We start from the raw sequence: 23,364 nt of genomic DNA on the forward strand, positions 1-23,364 counted from the left end.
TTATTATATCACAAAGAATTATATATAGTACTATAATTTTTGTTGTAGCATCAATGCAGGATCTGCTCCGATCCTGAAATATAGCTTCGATCGTGAGCTCTAACTGCAAACAAAAATGTGCATCATGTGGAATAATAGAAAGGGCTTAGTTCAATGAACTAGCCCCAGTTCACTTTGCATTGTCAAGTATTTTCACGTGAAAAATGCAAGCATCCAAAATTTACTGTTCCAGTCGCTAGCAAGCAAGGACATGCATTAACTGAAATCACAAGCATAAGAAGCATCGCCAAACGCTTGTGCAGCGACTCTAATATCAAGATGGAATGATAAACGTGCGACTGCTGCACGAGGTCATCGCGATGTACTCGGGGGTATCTATTACACATGTGGAATTAACTTTTCGTTTCTGACCAATGTAACTTCTGTCACTGAAAAACGCATCCGAAGGTCAAGCTGTTCAATAAATACAGACGATAATTTTACACCTATATCAGTTTCGAGGAAATTTTTTATTTGTTTCTCTTGTCAGGGAAGGCCTGTTCACCGCTTTGGAGCGGCAGCAGCACACACGAACGGCTGAAGGATACATGAATTAGGCAATCTAAATTGCCATTTTAAAGCTCAATTAGTAGCATGGTCTACAATCTGAATCCTTTTCTATAGGATCGCGCCATTGAAACTCTCCCCCTGACACGATTTTTTTTTTTTTGGCGAACCTGATCACTGGTTACTGCAACGCTGCAAGGGTCTAGATGACGAAGCATTTTGCATCATTTTCTTTTTCAAAAAAAAGAAGCAGCAGTTGGCAGAAGGGGTGTAGTGCATCTGACAAACCTACGAAATGTCAGCCCTTGCAGATGAGAGAGCCTAACCTGAAGATCCTAAATGACGCGGGGCTGGCATTTCGTAAGTCTTACCTGAAGATCCTTTTATGGCTGTAGTGCCTTGAAGCCTAACAAGTTCGTGCAGCAGAGTTGTAGCCAGCCATAGGTGGCTTGTCGTCAGCTACAGCTCTGCAGAATAAGCAATGCATCTACATTTATCTGAAACACAAAGAGAAAAACTAAATCAGGAGTTCAGAACAGTAGCAGGATCTTATCCGTATCTCGTCTATCCCTAGTTCTTGCCAACAGACATGAATGCTTTGAAGAATGCTGCGAGAACAAATGCTCACAATGTAGAGATTCTGGTGATAGGAAACGATCGCACACCTTGGTCAACTTCATTAAATATTTGACAACTAGGTCAGAAAACATTCCATTTTTTACAGCACAACCAACCAGGATGTTCTATCGGCATTTTACGGCTCAGAATGGGATCATTACGGAAGTGAAAGGGCATGCAACAAAATAAAGCAAGAGAAAGTTACACGCTAAGCACTGGAGCTTTCGGTAGTTGATCCCAAACAGTAGCCATGTGGTGCTCTGCCCTGGTTTAGCGAGGTCATTTGCCTATTTTACTTGTGGTTTTAGCCTGGTTTTTCCTAATAAACCGAGCATTGTACGATTTGACCTCATTTGTCTTAATATGAGGTACTTCTTATATGAAACGGCAGTGCTCCTGCCTCTAGTTAAAAAAAAAAAGAAGATAAGGTTTCGTGGGTACCCTACTCAACAGCATGAACATACATTGATATTGAAAGTCTATAACATTGCAGGTATCCGTTCTGGGAAAAAAACATCACTTTGCCAAAGAAAGAGCAAAGACAATCATTTTAGCTTAGCATACACAATCATTTCAGAATTGGAGCAACCAGCATGGTTTGTACAAAAGATTACAAAGATGACGACGCGAACATACATTATTGTCAGCGTCTCGAAGACAATTGCCTGAGAAAATGAGTCCCAGAATATTAGACCATGCGTTCACACCAAAGCTCAAATAGCGTACTCATGAAAACAATCTATAATTCACAAATAACATTTGCAGTTAATTTAAAATACTCAATTCTATTGCTGTACACCACAGGAAAACTCAACATCCTAGGACAAGATGTGTCAATGCTAATAAGGCCTTCCAGGGCCAAAGCTACAAGCAAACATCTGGCTGGCTCAACTAAGACTGCGCCAAAAAGCTCTGCAAGAATTGGTTGACACGGCACCGGGCTTACGAAATGTCAGCCCCGCGTCATGTAGTGCATCTGACATACCTATCTACAAACAAGATGACTACGCCTCAAATTTACAATGAATTACAATGGTTGGTATTTCTCATATTACTGTTACTGTATTTATAGTTGTTCCATAGACCCACTCTTTAGCCTCTCCATTCGTGCTTGTAGCCCAGACAAGGCTCTCTCATCCATGGGCTGAATATTACTTTGTTGCTGGGGTTCACCATCCAATCGTGTGCCCCCATGGAGCATATTACCATTCATACTTGTCAATGGTCGAGCCTGAGTTCCATCGAAATGACCTACAGCTGCAGCTTGGATGCTTTTCATCCTTTCCCTAAGGGCATCCAAGGTCCCTGATTTCAAATAAATAATAATTCCAGAATCAGATGACGAAATAATAATATTGATAACCACGTACATTTATACATGCGGGTTCACAGAGGCAGTGTAGGATGGGGACCTGAGGTTTGGTATCTCTCGGTCTGTTGGTCAGTAGAATGTAGCCTAGAATCAGAGTCCCCTTGGACACCGAAGGGCTCATCTTCATTCGAACCTGTTTTACTATTTATTGATTTTGTGTGAACAGGAGAAGGTGCGAATTTTGGAGAGGGTATTGATGCTATTGGAGGAGGCGTGGATAATGGAAGACTAGAGGGTGTTCTTCCAGCCACCGCATTCTTCTCCACCTGCATTCACAAAATATATATATATATATATATTAATTGATTGTATCTTAATCAAAGACATCAGAAAAAGCTCAAACCCCTCCATCAGTGAGATTATCGAACCTGAGCTAGCCCATCTCTGATATAGGTTCTAAATGCTTCGCTTGCATTCTGAAGCTGAGCAAATATATCAACCTGAGAAAATAATGGCCTGAAATCAGAGACTAAAACAGGACAGCCAGCTGGAAATACGATAAACTTCCAACGGAAATATACACGGCACACAATCAACTGGAAAAGCAAACCATCAACTTAAACCAAACAAGTTTCAAATTAATTTTCCAAGAGAATTATAATTTCATGAATCCTGAGCTACAATTGAACTAAGCCATTAAAATTGAGAACACGTTGATCACAATCAATTAATTCAAGTTCAATCGGGCCCACAAAGATATTTTATATACCTTTAGATATTGCTACTACAAGGAATAATACCTTTGGGTACAGCTGGGTTATTCGGTACAGTTCATAAAGACCAATAGTACATGTTTGCTTGTCACCAATTTTCTTGAACACAGCAGCAAGCTCTTGCTGTTCATATCCAAAAGAAAGATGAAATAACACGTCAAATCATTGCATAAATTTGAATTAGTCACTTCACAACGCGGGATAGTAACAATGGAGGTGATGATTGCACCTTCAATTGAGCGTCAGCTGAGTGAGTAGATGGATTTGGACTGTTGGAAGCAGCATCACCCCAGTGAGTTTGGCCCATAGGTCCAGATGGCGTCAACATTCTAGCTGCTGCAAGGGTCTAGAACAAACCAACAGTGTTGCTTAGAGAAAAGGGAGACCCAGCAATTGAAGCTTTTGGTTTAAGAGTGGGATTGCAAGTTCTACCTGAAGATTAAGATCAATGTATGCTAGAATTATCGGCTGAGGTTCAGCATCTATAGGAACCATTGAAAGGTGACCTTTTATTGCTGTCCCTCGAAGCTTAACAAGTTCATGCAGCACGGTTTTGACCATTCTTAGTGGCTTATCATCAGCGCCAGCCCTACAGAATATAATATCTACATAAATCTAAATTCAAAAAGGAAACAATTAAGTGGCCAAATGTTAAAATCCAAGAGGAAGGCACAGACCTTCGCCGTATCTCTTCCATTCCAAGTTCTTGTAAATAAATATGAATGCTCTGAAGAATGCGATCAAGGTCAACTTCATATATTGTACTCTGAAGTACCTGAAAGATGGTATATGTCCTGTCAGAAGTAATGCTCCGTAGAGATCCAGGAAAGCAAATGGTCACATACCTTTGTCAACTTAATTAAACATTTGACAACTAAGTCTGAAAACTTCTGATTTTTTACAGCAAGAGACTCCGATGGGGTAGGTGATGGCCATCTTGAAGGGTCTAAAGGCCTCAATAAATTAATTAACACAACAAATGAGGACGTCCTCTCAGCATTATCCTGTTAAAAAAACAATCATTGAAGAAAGAGAAATTTACAGATCAGGATTTTATCCTCTCGGCATTATCCTGTTAAAAGAAAGCATGAAATAGAAATTTACAGACCAGGATTTTAAGCATTAAGACGTTCAGTGCTTTGAGTAGTTGACTGCCATCATCCATAAGGGGAACCCTTTCATCTAAAAGCCAAAGTAGTAGCTCCGTGATAAGGTTATCTAGGGTACCCTCCTTGACAGCATGAGCAAGACGTTTGATCTGGAACGTCTGCAAAATAAAAGATTTTAATGGAACAAGATTCGCCCAAACATGAAAAATTGAAGGCCAAGCACAAACATGGTAACAAACCTGCATGAGCGTATTTAAAACATATTTGCAAGACCTTGAAGAAGCCCCAGATAAGCTAAAATTGAAGGTTTTGGGAACCTGAAAGATCCATTGTAACCATAAGAGTTAGCAGAGTGAAAACTCTGTTAAGATGAAAACAGAGTGACAAAAGGTGACACGAAGAACACAAACAGAGTGAGAAAAGGTGACACAAAGAACACAATTAAGACATACCATAACAGACAAGCAAGAAACTAATCTGTCGGCTTCCTTGATGAGCTCTTCAAGCACTGTGCTTTCAGGATCTGCCGCCTGGGTTAGCTCATGGCATATGACTTTCATGCCTTCAACAGACTGCATAAACTAAAGGTACATCTCAGGCCAATGTTTGTGCTTGAATGGAGAATTTACAAATATAGTGAAACAAGGTTTTCAAATCTAGATGATCAGCGTAGAGAGCCTCAACGAGAAAGGAAAAGGTAGGAGAAATCTGGGAAGCGAGCAACAGCATGACCTGCTCAGGCAACCCCAATGCAACAATATCAAGAGCTTCACGCCAGTCTGCAGGACCAGTTGTTGCTGCTGCCATCTGTCTAGGTACCATATGCCTATCCATATGAGCATCAGCATACCCAAAGTTTTCTCTGTTGATAGGCAAGCATACACGAGTTATGCTACGAAATATGGAAAAATTATGAAGAGCACAATAAGATAACTGGAGCACCTTGAGATCACCGATCCTGCCAATGAACGGGAAACCACTTCACCGCTTTGTTCCGCTATATCGGATCTGCATCCATCAAATGAAAAAAAAACATGAACAACTACAAATCAGTGTTCGCCTAGGCACTAGGTGCTAGTCAGGCGGCAGACCAGCACCTAGCACCTAATTAGTTATTAGACAGGTCAAGGTGGGCTTGGCAGAACAATGGTGTCGCCTAGCACCTAGGAGGTCTAGGCGGACGCCTTGGGACACACTGATAAAAATACAAATGACATCACAAACAAGAAGTGAATGCTTCAATACCCAGCACATCAGGGAATAAGAAACGAAATGACATGATTCGAAGACATTGAAACAAAGAACAAACCCATTCTCTCTGACTGAACGCCTCAAGGCTGCGCGAGCGTCACCAGGCCTTCCTTCTCTCCTCTTGTCCATTTCTCGAGCCTGACATCATACCGTCGAACAATATATCACACATCCCTTGGTTGTCAAAAGTGGTTTTTGCAATTTGCCCTAAAGATACTAAAATTGTCTTGTTGGATGATATCATGATAGATTCAAACCTTCCATTTAAACCTATCATCGAGCATGCTTCTTTGAGCATCTGAAAGTTTTCCAACATAGCGCCATACATCATCCCCTGTTAGTTCAAACAGATTACTTTGAGGTTCTTGCAAATCAATAGCACAACTTTTTCCTAAAATGACATAAACCCTGCTAAATTGAGTAGTAATGGTGTAGGATATGCAAACATTTTCATCTTGAATTAAATAAAAAGAGAACATCTAATATTGCAACCAGGTTCAGCGTTTAATTGGGCAAGTATCAAAAGGAAATACAAATACCTCCTACTCAATAAAGGATAAAGGAGGTGGGGCATACCAAGGTTCTTGTAGGCAGTAGCAAGTGTGTTAAGAGCAGCTTTCCGGATCTCGCCATCACGCTCTGCTGTCAATGCCGCGACTGATGGCAAGTTTTTCATCAACCCACTAACCTGCAAGAATTGAAACAAGCATCTCCTATAAGCAAGAAAGACCATCTAACTGGCAAATGGGGAAAGATGCAATTCAGACCTCAGTCCCATGATGGTCAATGAAGTATCCAATAATATCAACACACTCTATCCTTGTCCGGTTATTCTTGGAGCGGAGTCCCTCCAAAATATAGGGTAGTAGTTTCGGAAGAGAATAGATGTTGACCATTTGCTTTATAAGCTCCCCCATTTTTTCCCTGACTTTTTCAATATTATGACCAGACTGCAATACAACAGCAGCTTGGTCATGAAAGGAAGCAGTTTAACTGCTATAACCTATCTCAATGTATGCAATTGTGCACTAATCATTTTTTTTTTTTGTACAGCTAAACTATCCGTGGTACCTTCTCTACAAGGCAGGGGAAAAAAATTGCAGCTTCAGCTTCCGTTAACATGTAAGACTGATCTTTTAGAACATCGAAGAGCTCGGGAAGAAAGTCAAGCACCTACAAATCAAAATAGTACAATATACAGAAGCCGATTAAGGTATACTGGTATAGTGCTGCAACTAAGGAGATAAGGCCAGCCTAAATTCTTAACAAGAGTGCTATCTATTTACCTTCAACAAACATGTCGTGTTAGATTCACAAAAGCGCAAGACAAACCACCTTAATAGTATGTCAAGAAGCTCCACCACTTCTTTCCCACTTGAAGGCAGCGCCTGCACAATTGGAATAGCATCATATCGGAAAAAAGAAAAGAAATTCATAGGATGTAGCTATACAAAGATGAAGTTTCAAAATTGCGATCATTTTCCAACCTTCTGTAGCAATTCAATGCCATCTATTTGCCTCTTAAAATCTGAATTCCATAATCGCAAGCTTACATCTTCTTGGAAATGCTTAAACAAATCAATCTGCAGATCAAATTTCATTAAAAGGAAATCAACTGAGCAGTTCACACAGCTGTAAACTGTAAATCATACTACATAGAACAAAAGGACAATCTGCAGATCAAATTTCATTAAAAGGAAATCAACTGAGCAGTTCACACAGCAGTAAACTGTAAATCATACCACATAGAACAAAAGGAGAACACACCACTAATGGGTAGAAAAACTAAGATCCAGGTAATGCAATCAGATGTGCGTGTCCGATTAAGCATACCAAACAACTGAAATAGTATATTGCAATATACTAAACAACATCAGAGAATTTCTTTTGAGTTTCATCTTCATAGGAGTGGTTATGTTTTTATGTTGGCTCGTCAAGCCTCACAACCTATTCCTCTACCCGGGATTGGGATAGGCTATGCTAAAACAACATCAGGAGACAATTGCTACAAAAAACAAATATCAGCAGAAGCACATGCATATTTTGGGAAAGTATGAATAAGCATCCACAAAAAATTCACACAAAGGGGGTAAAATGTTCCTGCTAAAGCCTAAAAGTCAACAGATTTTTGGGTTGACCCACAACCAACACAAGTGAGATAAAACATGAAACAGAGGATGTTCTCCAATTAATACAACTGCCCAGGCAAACAAAAAGCATTCAGTAACCGTGCTTACTAGATTTCTCGAAAAAACATTTAACGCTTGGAACTGTATTACCGCCCGGTTCCTCCCCTGGGGCCCAAATAAAAATCTGAATTTTGGAATGTCCACTCTATTTCATCTATGTTTCAAAACCAAGTTCGTCTCAATATCTATTTGGCAAAAATTAGATTTTTTTAAGACGTCTGAATTTAAATTCAAAACACTTCAGCCAAAAAAACAGGTTATCAGAAGGTTACTGCAGGTTTTCAGTAACCAGTCAGGCACTTTTTTTCAGGCCAAGAAAGCAATCCCTGCAACAGTACGCATACCACCTTGGTATAACATCATCAGTAATACTAATACCACATCTACAAGCTATAAGGCGCTGCTTCACATTACTCTGCTATAACAATTGACCGGTTCTGAGTTCTGACTCAAAAATATAACTGTACAGTTATCACCTACTCTGCATCAGATTAAGTTGTGTGCAACTTTTACTAGTACGGATTTCGTGGTTGAGATCAAACCAGTATTAATGAGATGTGACTAGAGGGATTCAATTGCAAGCACGAAAGTGTAACAGTTGGTATACCAGCATATGGTCATCATACTCATCATTAGTAACATTCTGCTAAGGTTTTAGTGTTTTACATAGGTGATACAAAGATTTTTCAGCTTACAACTTGAACAGAGAAACAACGGTCACAGGGAACAAATGCCAGCACAAAAGGCACTCAACAGAACACTCCAGCAAAGAAAAATATCAGGATGAAAATGCAGCAATCTTTAAGCAGTCCTGATTTACATGGTACAAACCTTAAGTTCATCAATCTGCTCTCGGCGTGGTTCTTCAAACTTGAATTTCCTTACCAAAACACGCCTCTCCCTCTCTTCCTGAACAATTAAATAAATTGAGATGAGTTCAGTGAGCAATCTAGAGATGCTACAGGGCCAGGTGATTTCTTACCTTGTTTGAGTCTTTAATGTTAAATAATGCCTGGGATTGTAAAGAGTCTTGAGTAGAAATCGTAGAAACGGAGGCCCTAGTTGGAAGTCCTCTCTGATAGTGGGGCATGACAGTTTAAAAAAGGATATCATTTTCCACAATGACAAAGAAAGCAAATATACGTACTTGAGACGCTGCTTTGCCAACATTAGACACACGGTCGTTTGGACCATGCTTGCTGTTCTTCGAACCTGCTTTTGATGACAAGCTCATGCTTGTAGTCACCATCTTAACAGAATCAGAGAACCCTATTAAATGAAGGAGCAATACCAAGTCAGCGTGGAAATTTTTACATGAGTACAGAAAAACAACTTCATTGTGAAGCAAGATTCTGCCAGAGACCTTCATGTACAGTGGTCAGTTTCAACCGCTCTGCTACAATGGCCAAAGTAGGTGATGGCAAATCTTTCAAGTTCTTTGCAACCTACTCAAACAATTTTTTCAGCAAAAATGAACAGGCACCAACATAAAATGGAAAGGTGGATAAGAAGATAGGTGGATTAAACCATACCACTTCTTGACCACAAATCTTGAGAATTTCATTCATAAAGGACTCAGCAGCCTTGCGGACTTCAGAAGATTTGTCCTTTTCAACAGAAGGGTATAACCATAATTATACTTCAAATTTAATTAGAACATGGCTATAAATCAAGAAAAAAACATTCAAATAATTCAGTTATTCGACTAATACCATCAAAGAAGATGCAGAGGGTTTCAATAAAGGCAAAGCTTCAGATGGATCACTCATTTTTGAAATGTGTTTAGACAACCAATCAAACAGATCTTTTCGACCTTCTGAACCAGTTTTGTGATCACCCAGAGTAACTATAACATATGGAACCATCTTATCAAGTTGAGCAGCAGCAACCCATGAATCTAGAGCAGTTAGCGTGCATTCTCGCATGTGCTTCTTATTGTCACCAAGACACTTCAGCACATCTGCCAAAATTCCCTTCATAACAAACAGTTGTCAGTTATTATAGATGCAACGAAACATGGGGAAGTATAAAGATAACAGTAGAGTTGATCCCCAACCTTGCTTGATTTTTCAACAGAAGGACCCATAGCAGATGCAAGACCACCAATAGTTGACAGGGTTGCCATTACCAAATTTTTGTTGCTGTCATAAAGACGGCCTCTAAGTGCAGTAAACAGATCAACTGCAGTAGCAATATGGCCCAAATAATGGGGCACAAGTTAGACGAATACAGCTCAACAAAATGAATTTAACAGTTGCTCGAGACTGAAATAAACGACAGACCTGTTCCAGTAGGCTGAATACGTTTGTGGGCCTCCTCCACAATTTTGTTAACTGCATCTATGGATTCCAGGCGTACCTGTCATTTCACATAAGTATAATATTGTAATAAAATGCTGGAATGCTTACTGAATAAATCGAATATGTTTAATGTCTAATACCTTCCAGTCAGGACTCCCCAAATTTTTTAGTAAAGTAGGTGTTATCTTAGCACTAATGTCTTCCCGGGGCAGCCCATCAGACAAGCCAGTAGATATAGAAGATGCAGTATCCAAAGCTCTTACTGTTCTCTTTGGAGCAGCAGCACCACCCTATTGATTGAACCAAACAGACATCAGTGAAAATGAGTCACAAAGTGAACACATTTTCCAAAGAGTGACTGAGATATAGCATACCTCAAATGTATTCTTTTCATATTCAGCATCCAGAGCACTGAGAAGTGCTGGTTTGACATCACTTAAGAAGCCTTTGATATCTGACAGAAGATTTATTTCAGATTATATAATATATGCATTATTAACATGTTGAGATAATAGAAAAAGAAAATAACCTGGTCCCACAAACTTATGGAGCGCCCCAATTAGTTTTATAGTTGCATTTCTTGTTGCAGCAGCACTAGATTGCAGACCGGTATCTTTGCAAAAATCAATCATGTCCTGGAACGATAAAGTAAACTAAGAATAAGAGCATGGTAACTTTGTAGGTATGATCCAAATGTGCAGAACAATGCACACCTTTAGCTTTAAATTGGTGATTCCAAAGTCCTCCACAGCAGAGACCATCCAAAGAATACCCTCACTAAGAACCTTTGGATTCTTGTGCTCCTTCATTATTTTGTATAGCTACAAAAAATTTACATGCACAATTATGGTAGTTGCTGAACATCACCAAATCAGAAGCAAATGATACATAACTTATTCTTCATTGCAACATTCAAGATCATACCATATTACTATGCATTCAACTACATGTTACTTGTAAAGCATTGAATACAATTGAAAGATGTTCAACAGTTCATGCAACAAAATTTACTTGTAACGCATTGAATACAATTGATAAGTTAATAACCTCACCTAATGGAAGAAATGCTAAAAACGGCAGTACTTTTTAAAAGAAAAAAATGCAACAGTGTAATGATATCACTTACCCTGTCAAACACAAATCCCGGACCTACTGCCTCACAAAAGGCAGTGAGACATTTCATTGCATGTGCCCGAGTTTTGATATCAGCAACCTTTTCACTTATGCCTGAGAGAAAATAGCAACTCAGGATGTCACAAAGTTTATTAAAATCAACATTCTACAACTCATGACTTTGCCTATGCTGTTTTAACATAGCCTGCCTTAGTTTCAATAAAGCCAGTCCCAAGCTCAGGTAAAAAGGGGACATGCTATAATCTTATTTTCAAGAGCAAGCCGACATGCATAGCAAAGTACAAAGAAGAGGAGCTCGTACCAAGAAGGCATAGAACCACACATCGCTTTGGAAATTTGTTTGCAGTTGAGACAATGTAAGTGATGACCTCTATAACTTGTTGTTGTACCTGTTTCATTTAAAATATGAATGACATTTCTTCCATAATGAAGGGATTTGTCACTCAACGGAAAATAATCAGTAAGTGGTAGGTACCTGCACATTCTTTTCACTCCATCCAGGCACAGCACATAACAAACGAATCAGAAGTTCAGCAGATTTATCAAGTTCTGCAAGACTTTCCACCTCCTGCTTGAGCGTGCCAATAGCTGCCAAACAAAGCAATATTATGGTCTTACTGTAGACGATAAAAGTTCTAAAACTTCAGAAAATATTAGCGCAACTTTTATTTGCAGCAAAAAGGTAGAAATGATAATAAGATCAAACTGCATTACAACAAGATTTCCTCATTTGAGTAATAGCACAACAAAAGATGAGATGCAAAAGAAAAGGCAAACAATTCAAAGCTTATCCTTTCAAACTAAATAAAATGAAATAATCAATAACAAAGGGAAGAAAACGTTGTTGGTAACCTTCGAGGCGCTCTTTCCAGACAGTACTCTTTAATTGGGAAATAGTCTCGGCTTTCACAATAGAACTTAGCCTCTCTTCTATTTCTTCCAAACTCATCTCCCCCGGCTGCAAGAAAACAAACAATAAACATGACATGTGAGTTTGCACATAATACATATTATCCTCAGCTGTGATTTCCTCCACTATGTGAGAAAAAACATTCATTAGTCATTCAAACATCATTACACAATGGGAGACACCTCATTTAAATTCCATTGTGTCAGTATATTTGGGCCAAAATAAACCACTCAAAAACTTCAACAATGCTAGCTAATAAGCACTACAGTACTATACATTATGGGCTATCAAAAAAAATCTAGAAAAGTTGTTATGACAACAAACTAGTTCTAAACTACCAACTAAAATTTCTTCAGACTTAATTCGTAACCATGCACGTAATGAAGAGCATGGGTCATAACAAGGAAGTGCTCCAATTCCAACAAACAAATCACCTCAACATTTTCAATCTCAGGAGCAGCAGAAGCCTTTGACTGCGCACCACCATCTGTCTTTTTTGCAGCAGTGGATTTTGCTGGTCCAGCTTTCTTAGTAGCAGCCTGGAAACAGGAAAAACAAAACCCCACATATGAACACGATCGACAAATTCAAAGACTAGAAACTTAAACATGGTATACAGATCCAACAAGAACTAACCGCTGCCAGGACAGGCTTCTTTCCACTGAGCATGCTTGCAGCAGATCTCTTCATCGAAAAGTTATCTGTAACCTATACAATACAAAGTAATCATGGTTCATTTGTAAGTCAATTTATCAGAATAGTTAGTCATGAACAGATATTACTCCCTCCATTTGTAAATATATGCCGTTTTAGAAAACACGCAGTCAAACCTTTCACATTAAAAACGTAATTATGTGGATTGATATTATGGAAATAGTATCATTGGATTTGCAGGAAAAATATTTTATAATATTTTAATTTTACAATTTTTTACTACTCCCTCTGATGCAAAATGTAAGTCGTTTTTCAATTCTTGTTGGTCAATTTTTTACCTTTGACCATGAATATACAAGGAATAATGTAGATTGACAAAATGAGATTGATGTAACAAGATTCATCATGAAAAGTACCTGCATAATTTTTTATTTGAAATAACATACTTCCATAGAAATTGCTAGTTGAAGTGTCACCTTGTAGATCGTGTCAATGTCCTAAATGACTTAAATTGTTGATCAGAGTATCATTTTCACAGTTATATATTAGAGACCAGGTCAATGTCCAAAACATCATATATTAATGAACGGATGGAGTATTATGATAAACAAGGCTGATAACAACTAGCAAACGTTAATCTTCATTTAGTAATGTGGTGGCTTCTCAAAAGCATGCATGTTTTTCTACTTTTGGGCACAGCAACGACCATCTTTCTTTTTTAGGCATAAAAACAAAATCTAACTATAATAGTTTAAATATCTAACAAGATTTCATGTTGCAGCATGGGAAATGCAAAGAGGCACTTAAGAGAAAGGCCAGCAGGTTGTAATGTCTTGTAACAATAGTGAAGACGTGAAGTCATAAGATAAAACAAGGTACCCCACGAGCAGATGTGGCAGCTCCTGGAATTGAGGGTGGCGCTGAAAAAGTACAGTTTGTACAAAGATTAGTACAAGAACAGAGATATATGCATCCATTTGAAACCAAGTAAAAATACAAAGTAACCGCAACTCTAACCTGTCCCTGAACTCAAAACAGTATCACTGGCAGAACCAATCATATCTGACAGTTTCTTTTTCCTCACATCATCTAATTTCTCCAGGGATCGTTCCAAGGGTCTCATGCCAACCATCTACAGACAGTAAAAGTAGCAACAATTCCAGACTTTTAGGTTATATTTTAATATGTAATATGTAAATAAAGTTAAGAGAAAGGCATGGTCCCAAGAAGGAAACCTTAGCTATTGCAGTCAAAGCACCAAATGAAGCATCTCGTACTTCTGGGGTGCCATCATTCAAGCACTAAAGATTGAAATACACATTAGCTCAGATAAATAACAGTGAGGAGCACGAAGAGAAATCTTTGGGAGTGGATTAAAAAAAGAAGTGATTATTCACCTCCATGCAGATAGGAACATAATCCTTGTGCAACTTTAAGACAGTTGCCTTATTGCTTGTTTCAATACAAAATGTAACCCAGTTCAATGTTAAGGATCGAACAAGAGGTACTTTGTTTTTTACAGCCACCCGAACATCTGCAACAACAGAACGAACCATTTTCTTATTCAAATTAGGGCCAGCTACAATGTTGATGTCTAGGGATTTCAAACTAAGTTTATGTATGTTTCTGGGCAAATTTTACTAGATTTCCTATGCTAATACTTATCAACTAAATGACCACAATTTAGCTTACACAGGGTCAGTGTGCATATGCATCATTCGTTGACAATTGTAAACTAATTCGGATTAAGACCTGCCTTGACACTCTTATACTAGCTATGGAACCTCAAGTTCAAGGACCAAAGTGACAAGCCAAAAACTGTACAAGTTGAAGAATTTGGTGCAGTTTACTCAAAAACAAATAGTCTGCCAATTAAGAACTTGTATACTACAGACTAAACAAAAATGTAAACACTTTTGAGACTGACTAGCCATCAAAATATCGAAAAGAATGTTACAGACACCAACAAGAAAATAAAGCTTTTACCATAAAATTACAAACCTTCGATCACATCAATAAGTGTAATACAGCCAGATTTATGTATCGATTGAAGCGTTTGAGATAGTGCTTCTGTCATAGTCGGCTTTTTTTCTTTCAGTTTCTCCTGTTTAAGAGAATCAGGACAGATAGAAAAATGTAAGCTTCCTTAATTGGAATTTAAGTTAGCACAGGACACAAACTTCTTCACTTAATAAAAAAGAAGTATCAAACATCCTCTGTTGCTTCTCCCAAAGGTTCTTATATATAACAAGATCATGGCTAAGAGAGTGGATGTCATTTAACAAACTTATAGACGGACACAAATTTGATTACCAATTGAAAAAGAATAGTACACAAAACTACTTATTTTACTACACAGTTAAACCACCACACGTGGCTTTTCTAACACTAATACTAAACTAATTTTGACTATACCATAAACAATTATATCACAAAGAAAATGTAACACACAGATTTGTGGACAGCCGTGCAATAATAAAGCACAATATACAAGGAGCTTGTACCAACGTAGTTTATCCATAGTGCGAGCAGATCATACACACACACACAAGCTTAAACACACTTGTCAGTTAACAGAAGTGACAATTCCTGTGGTTAAAGCGTAAGCACAAAGGAAAACTCTCACATAAACACAGAAACCAACTATATTGTACGGCAGGTTACACATCTCCTGCTATAGGTTAAGACATAACACAAGCAACAAAACGATTTGATGGAAACTATGGTTATTCAGAAAAAGGATGAGTTGACTTACAAGTAAAACAGGAAGAAGCATCCGTGAATTTCCAGAAAAATGGGTTCTTAAACCACTAGCTAAATTCCCTATTGCTTGAGTAGCTTCCACCGAAACAGCCAAATTGATATCAGTGACAAGCTGCAGTAGCAAAAATGTACCATAAGAAAGTAAATCTAAAAAAATGATCCCACAATTAATAGAAGACATTTTAAAAGACATAATTCAAGCTCCCAAAGAAGGTAGCTGAAAATTTGGGCGGGTGAGATATCATAAGGAATTAGAAGACACAGCAACAGATAGATGCAATATCACAAAGATTTAACCTTCTTAAGTGTCCGAGAAACTTCATGAAAATCACCCGGAGCAATTTTTTTGGTTGAAGCAAGCTTAGTTAGTTCTGCCACAGCATCCCTTCTCTCGGACCACTTACTTGCTTTCTGGCATCAAATAGACCATTATAGCACCAAAAACCGATATAGTTATCACAACTTTTCATATCATATGATGGTTGGCCAACAGTGCGCATATACAAGACAGATCACATACCACTCCATCCCAAAATCCGGACTTTTCAAGTGGAGTTAAAATGTCTACAGGATCAACCAGGTCATATTCATCGATCTCCATGGGGGCTGAAAGTATAATCGTGTAAGTATTCAGATCGTAAATGTGAATAGACTGTCAAGTCTCAACAATGTAAATGAAACTAACAGCAAATGATCCTTGAAAAAACTCACCATCTGCTGCTGCCTCCTCAGAAGTGTTAGCACTTGTTGTCTCTGGTGCAGCTTCCTCCTCAAGCTCCTTTTCTTGTTCAGATCTAGTAAATAATGTTAAATAGCCAGGTTTAATGCATCATCAGATCGAGGAAGCATATATTTATTCAAACTGTGTTGACACCTTATCTTGCGAGTCGGCTTAGCAATGCCTGAGACATTTGCTAACTCGGCTTCCAACTCTTTTTTCTACAAGCAGAAAGAAGCTTGGTTATAATATTGACTTACAGTATATATAATAATTGTGCATGTTACAATTTTAAGAATAACTCACCATTGTATCTCTCATCTTCTCAAATAAAATTGCCTTTACAGGCTCTTTTCCAATCCACCGACAAAGCTCAAGTGTCAAACCCTTAGAAGAAGCCCGGACGTTCTGGTCTGGATGATCAAACAACTCAGGAAGCATCTTCAGAATTTTTTTGGGTGGCACTACCTTAGCTCCAAATTCACTGGCAGGAGAAAAGATATTAGTCGAGGTCAATAAAATCTTGTCACATCAGGAAGACAAAGAACCAACTAGGAACTAACCTAAGAGCTTGAAACATCACATCAATAGCAGGTACAACTGCTTTAGCCACTTTGTTCTTCATTGCCTTCTCCATAGCTTCCTGATAGCACAACCATGTGAAATTTGATTGAGCATGTTATCAAGCTGTACGTGATAATTACAAGAGGGAGCATGCAAATAGAAAAAGATAATAAATCTTTAGATGGGTTGAGTAAGCAAATAAAAAAAGGTATGAACAGCTGCAGTTTCATAAGACTTGGGTAGGCAGAGCATGCATACAAATCGTGAGGAACAAAAATATTAAAGTATGAATAAGGATAGGACTGAAAACCAACGTAAAACAGTTGTCATCAACATCAATAAAACGGACAACTCCATGGATGTTTGCGATAATTAGTACACAAAACCCCCTATTAGCAAATAACCGAAAGAGTAAAATAGTTAAACCATTGTCAATGATAGCCATCAACCTATTGCTTTGCAGAATGTTCATTACCACAGTGAAACTATAAGGGCAAAGAAGGGAAATTGTTTCTTTCATGCTTCAGGCATTTGTTCATGCAATAATTAGTACCCAGAGGCGAATTGCCAATTTGCCACTACTTGCTAAGTGGTGAGGAAAATAGCTGCTGAGAAGAGTACATCGTTCAATCCTAAGTCATAGGTTTAGCCTTTGTAACAATGTAGAATAGTTGATGCATTGGCATTAATGTCTGCGTGCTGCAACTACACTGAAAAATACGCCTACATAATCTATGGCATATGTTGAGAAAACCAAGCGCACAAACAGCAGTGTTATGCGCTGATGCATAACGGCACCTATCACATCAAAGCTCACGACCATAATAATCAGGGGTTGCAGTCCAACTTACAAGGAAGACATCAGCCGCCTCCAGCTCCACCCACAAGAGGAATGCAGCTTGAGCCTTCTCAACAGTCTTCGGCCGCCCAGTGAGGCACTTCGCCACAATCGCATCACAAACCTCCTTAGCATATCTGGGAGAAGCCAAATTCATACATGTTGCAAATGAAAACAATCCGAAGCACAACATGCAATAGCGTAGCGTATGAAGGCGCACACACCTCGACGCGTCGGCATCGGCCGCTCGCTGGAATGCGAGCAGGGCGTCCAACGCTTTCTCCTGCACCGGCGCATTCGAGTCCGCAACAGTCTTCTTAAACAACGGCCCTAACCACCACCACATAAAAGAGAAAAACACTGGCCATCAGATCTAACACCCAAAAAAATCCTCAGAAATCCCGCAATGGAACCGCACGAATCGAGCATAGCGCAGATCCGAGCGCGCAATGGGGCGGATCGGGGAGCGCGGGGAACGTATCTCACCGAACTCCCGGAGGCGGACGTCCTTGGGGTCGGTGATGGAGTCGCAGAGGGCGGCGAGGTCGATGTTGGCGTCGTTCCGCACCTTCCAGTTCTTGTGCTGCAGCCGCTCGTCCCAAGGAAGCTTCTTCGCCTCCTTGAGGAGCTTCTCGTCCTCCGTCGACATGGCCGGCCGCCGCCGCCGCGGGCCGGCTCCACCGAACGACGAGACGCTACAATCTCACGCGTTCTACAGCGACCGCCACTCCCGGACCGATGCGGTCGCCTAGGGTTTCGAATTCGGGTGGCGGCGTTCGTCGGGAGTTTGGATCGGAGGGGTGGGGAGAGCGAGAAAGAAGAGGTGAGGTAAAAAGGCAAAAAAAAAAAATCTCAAGGGTGGGAAATGGTAAGGAAATATGGAGGGAGTTCGGAGTTGCGTCAGGTCAGGAATGGAGCGTCACCTTTCTTCGTTCGGGCTCGCACGGGGGAGGAGCCGGTAGGTTCCCGGTCGGGGTCTGGGGCTACGCACACAGGGGACGTGTACCTGCACAGTCACTTCTCGCTGGGCCAGGAAGCGGGGTCCACGCGCCCGGTGCGTGGGTTATTGGATGGTTTGGTGGTGAGCGCTCGTTCGCAACGGGAGGACGGTGTCGGTCCGGTCGGGGGCTTTTGAAAGATTTTGAATATCCGGGGAAGACGGGATGGACTTCGAGGGCACGTGTACGGGCGATATTGAGTGTGCATTTTGAAGGTTGAGGAAGAGAGGTTGGGTTTTAGGTATATTTGTATCAGCTAGAGATTTTGAAAAATAGTTTATAGAAGCTAAATTGTGAAAAGTTGGATTGTAAAAAGTTTGATTGTGAAAAGCTTTTAGATTGTAGATTATAGACAGTTTAGTAAAATAGACTTTCACAATCTATCAAAAACTGAAAAAAAAACCAGCTTCTCAGATTCTCACAATCCAACTAGCAGATTTTAAAAAACAATAACTAAAAGCTATCTGTTTGTTTCAGCTTCAGATTGTAAAAGCTGAAAGTCACAATTCAAAGTTAAAACAAACAGACCCTTATTCTCTTGAGCACCGTCCACCAAACATCGCAGACATCAAAATATATACAGTGGTAAAAGTCGTAAGAGTCAATCGTTATCTTGTGTTTTATCGCTGGAGGTATTATCAAGTTACAACTCTATGTTTATATATGCATTAGGTTGGTGTTATTGCTTTTGAAGTTTTCATGTTTTTTTAAAAAATAGTTTTTTCTGAAAACTGTTTATGACTTATGTCAAAAGTTATTGATTTTTACGAGAAATTTATAAATTTTTAGCACATCAACTTTTCAGAAAAACCACTCTCAACCATTTTATCGATTTGTAGTTCATTTTATCATAATTTAGTTTTTTAACTTTTCAAAAACCAACAATAAGTCAACCTATTTGTTTTCTCTTATAACTTCAAAGAAGCAGAAGCCAATAATAAACTATGCCAAGCAAAACTATTATCAAAGACACATACATCTTAATGAATTGGCTGTCAAAGAGACTATCCTATGGTATAGTTACAGATCTTAGCTTTAACATTTGTATTATCTTGTTTCTAATATTTAACAAATAATGCTGAAAAATTAATATATCTGGCAAAAAGATGAAAGACAATGATTATTCATATAGCAACGGTGATATGAGATGAGCAGAATAACATGTTCTTTAAGTACAAGAGCAAAACAACCGATGATCTATTAATTCGTGAAGTGAAAAATATTGGCGAGAGGTCTAGAGAACTGTTGCGTGTCTAACGTCACACTGCAATGTTGGTCATCCTCCTTTTCTGACCATCACTAGCTCTTTTCTTTTGCTTCGTTATAGCTCCACTATTTTGGCAAGCCCTTCCTAGCGCTTTATCTTGATGTTTTCTTTCTTTTTACTAGTTTGTTTTTATTCTTATGTAAACCATCTTCTTCATCCTTAATGTAAAGAAATGTAGCTTTTTCTGTGTGTTTTTTAGAGAGATTTTTTCATTTAGGTGAGTGCAAATGCGGTTTGTCTTGTCCTTGAGTGTCCGAACTTTTTTATTTTTTAGACACTATGTCAACTCTTGGACTTCTGCCACTATACCCCCTCACCTTATTGCGACACATTTCTGGTCCCATCCACGTGGCGCTGACTCCCTCTGCGGTTGTTGACAATCGGTGTCTCCTTACCATCAATTATTATTTCTTCAGCATCTCTAATGCTTGAAGCCAGTGGCGGTGCCAGGATCTGACTTTTTGTTGTCAAGCTTAATGACACATTCATGTAGACAGATTACATACAAATATAAAACAACATACTTTATTATAATGTTTTTATGGTAACAACACTTTGCGCTCATGCATACCTTGATAGGTATGCATAATAGTATTTGTAGAAATAGATTGGACAAATCAAGCTTGATATATTTCATTGCAGAAAAGTCTCTCTTAATTGTTATCGCCGCGACCAATAAAATCAATGTTAACTTCACCAAAAGAAATAGTAGATGAAAACTAGTATGCTTCTTTGTCTCAACTAGTTTTCAGCAAAGATCACCAAACCCTTTTAAATTGGAGAGTCTTGAGTCATCAAAAACATTTTTAATAAAATTGTTAAGTTGGCAGCTAAGTTTTTTAATGATGCTTTAACTTTTAAAATTATCAGGATACAAAGAGCCATTGCTAATATTTTGCATTTGCCAAAGTTAGAGAATGAATCAGAAGGATGCAAACAAACAAGCCATCCCAAGAACCAAGATAGTGTTACTCTCACTAAAACAGTCATTAAGCTCCACACATACTAGATAGATTAATAACATCATACATAACACTTTGGTAGTAATCCTCATTTGATATGACATCAATTTCAAATATACGCTTTGATTTTGATCCTCAAAGAACATGCATGGCATCCATATCCAGAAGTTCAATATCGTGTTTGAGGCAAAAATCAAGAACATTTGTAAACATACCTTCTATCGGTGTATAGAATAGGGGAGTGAATGTACTTAAAAGTGCCTAGAGGGGGTGAATAGGTTTATCTGAAAATTAAAACTAAACAACGGATTAAACAGATGCCGGATACTCCGGTGAAAGTCGGATACTCTGGTCTGTTCGGAGTCTCTGGTCTATACAGGATTTCGAGAATAACTTAGAATTAACGAGAACAGCTAGAATCTAAAGGAGATACTAAATCTACTAGATAGCACAAAGCTTAAACAACAATAATACTAGCAAGATGATCATTAGGACTAATTGTATGGAAAATTCTCAAACCTACACAATTAAATAAATTGCACAAATAAGGACACAAAGGATTATCCCGAAGTTCGGCGACCTCACAAAGAAGTGCCTACGTCTCCGTTGAGGAGCTCACAAAGAACCGGGTCTTTTCCAACCCTATCCTTTTCTAGCGACCACAAATATCAAGCTAGAATTTCCTTACTCAATTTTATGTCGATTACAAACTTCCCGTGGCACTCCACAAAGATTGGGTGCTCTACGGGCGATGTTTTGCCATCTAGGAGCACAAGGCTCCAAGAGAAATGATCACAGCGAATGCTTGATGAAGAACTCAATGCTCAAGTGTTCTTAACTTCACTTTAAACCCAATCTCACAAAAATTGCGCAAAACTAAGCACTAGAGATGTTTGGAGGGACTTTAAATGCTCTTGAAAGGCTTTATGAGTGTAGAGCTCAGTAGCAACAGCAAGCCATTAATGCTATGGGGTGTGGAAGTATATATAGCTCTCTCTCAAAAACTAGTCGTTACTGTTCTGACACACCTAACCCGGAGTATCCGGTCTAAAATCCAAAACAGCGTTAGAACAGTCACAGAACTGTGTTAGAACTAGCCGTTACGGTTCTGTTAAGTTACCGGAGTCTCCGGTGAACACCGGAGTCTCCAGTTGTGATAGGGCTACCGCTCAGACACAGTCTCGAGACTTGTCGGACCCTCCGTCTTCTCCAGGTACCGGAGTATCCGGTGAACACCGGAGACTCCGGTCTTTTTAACAAAAGAATAAATATTAACCGAGCCACCCTTGCCGGAGTCTCCCTCGGAGACTCCGGTAAAAATATTTTCTCCTACCGGAGACTCCGGTCTTTTTCAACAAAAAATAAATGTTTAATCGAGCGACCTCTGGCGGAGTCTCCCTCAGAGACTCCGGCCTAAAAACTCACCAACACCGGAGTATCTGGTGAACACCGGAGACTCCGGGCAAAAAGAAATTCGGAACCGAGCGCCTTCTGCTGGAGTCTGTCTCGGAGACTCCGGCCTAAATACTGAGTACCGGAGTATCCGGTGAACACCAGAGACTCCGGACTTAATGAACTTTTGTCTAACTTCTCGGTATCCGTGGGTGAGTGTGTCTCTCAACTTATTGATTTTAAAGGATATCTTGAGCATTGAGACACTAAACAAGCAATCAAATGCAACCCTTTTAATAGAGCCACTATCATAGACTCAATTTGAAAAATAGAAAAATTTAAATCCTATTGAGTACTCCTCATTGCTTCTCTTTTCTTTTCGAGGGGCGTCAACCATCATAAGTCTTCTCAATTTAGACTAAGACATGTTCATGACTTAGATAAACATATTAGATCCTTAATCGTTTTGTCATCAATAAGCCAAAACCCACTTAAGATGCCTAGATGCACTTTCAATCTCCCTCTTTTTGGTGATTGATGATAACACGATTAAAACTTACAAAAGATATTTGAAAAAGGATTTTGAATTCTAGAAGATATGGTGAGCTCCCCCTAAATGTGTGCATTGATTTAGGATTGAGTTAAACTCAAATGCACATATTCAAGAGAAAATTTTTGTAAGAGCTTCCCCTGTATCCTAGGATCCGTGGGATGCAATATCAAGTATTCAAGATGCATATGACAAGATATGTATCACACTTAATTTAAGAAGAGTCTTACAAATTTTAAATAGAGCACATAGTTCATTACACACACAAGATAGTCCCAATGTCCAACAGCGATGAAATAAAGAGAGTCCAAAGCTAGAAAAGAAAGAAACTAAGGAAACTAAGAATCTGATCTCTCTCTCCCCCTTTGGCATCAAGCACCAAAAAGAGAGAGAAACTATTCGCTGCTTTCTTCATCGTCGTCGTCGTCATTGTCGTCATCATCCTCACTTCCATCATTGTTGTTGCTGGGAGAGGAGCTCGCTGCAGGAACGATTTCAGCATCGGAGGAATCATCA

General features: G+C 39.2%; 1 protein-coding gene across 1 annotated transcript; it reads right to left on the reverse strand.

Moving 5' to 3' along the window:
- Positions 1-1,906: 1,906 nt before the first annotated feature.
- LOC133909000 (protein MOR1) lies at positions 1,907-18,595 on the reverse strand. The gene is made up of 53 exons (XM_062351255.1): positions 18,166-18,595; positions 17,904-18,009; positions 17,693-17,816; positions 16,841-16,920; positions 16,584-16,761; positions 16,434-16,498; positions 16,271-16,353; positions 16,080-16,165; positions 15,857-15,970; positions 15,552-15,671; positions 14,798-14,900; positions 14,194-14,330; positions 14,032-14,097; positions 13,814-13,928; positions 13,676-13,716; positions 12,779-12,850; positions 12,577-12,681; positions 12,085-12,190; positions 11,704-11,820; positions 11,534-11,617; positions 11,225-11,325; positions 10,812-10,919; positions 10,628-10,733; positions 10,473-10,552; positions 10,239-10,388; positions 10,081-10,156; positions 9,855-9,979; positions 9,511-9,771; positions 9,331-9,405; positions 9,162-9,243; positions 8,946-9,067; positions 8,781-8,873; positions 8,630-8,707; positions 7,097-7,192; positions 6,896-6,997; positions 6,681-6,782; positions 6,377-6,559; positions 6,186-6,297; positions 5,867-5,943; positions 5,668-5,747; positions 5,301-5,366; positions 5,091-5,220; positions 4,811-4,930; positions 4,598-4,675; positions 4,358-4,516; positions 4,095-4,253; positions 3,927-4,024; positions 3,682-3,838; positions 3,479-3,595; positions 3,277-3,372; positions 2,905-2,976; positions 2,577-2,802; positions 1,907-2,469 (listed from the first exon to the last, which is right to left on the reverse strand). Exons 1-53 carry the CDS (start codon positions 18,326-18,328, stop codon positions 2,231-2,233), a joined length of 5,991 nt encoding a protein of 1,996 aa, XP_062207239.1. The 5' UTR covers positions 18,329-18,595; the 3' UTR covers positions 1,907-2,230.
- Positions 18,596-23,364: the final 4,769 nt, after the last annotated feature.

This window comes from Phragmites australis, chromosome 2 (genome assembly GCF_958298935.1).
Source record: "Phragmites australis chromosome 2, lpPhrAust1.1, whole genome shotgun sequence".
Classification (NCBI taxonomy): Eukaryota; Viridiplantae; Streptophyta; class Magnoliopsida; order Poales; family Poaceae; genus Phragmites; species Phragmites australis.

Bases quoted from the DNA above. Each gene is read 5' to 3' on its own strand.
- LOC133909000 (XM_062351255.1), bottom strand. From the start codon at position 18,328: ATGTCGACGGAGGACGAGAAGCTCCTCAAGGAGGCGAAGAAGCTTCCT. The intron at 9,406-9,510 runs GTATTAGTCGAA...TCTGTTGAAAAG, and splicing joins CCTCTGCATCTTCTTTGATG to GACAAATCTTCTGAAGTCCG. The intron at 3,596-3,681 runs GTAGAACTTGCA...GGTTTGTTCTAG, and splicing joins ACATTGATCTTAATCTTCAG to ACCCTTGCAGCAGCTAGAAT.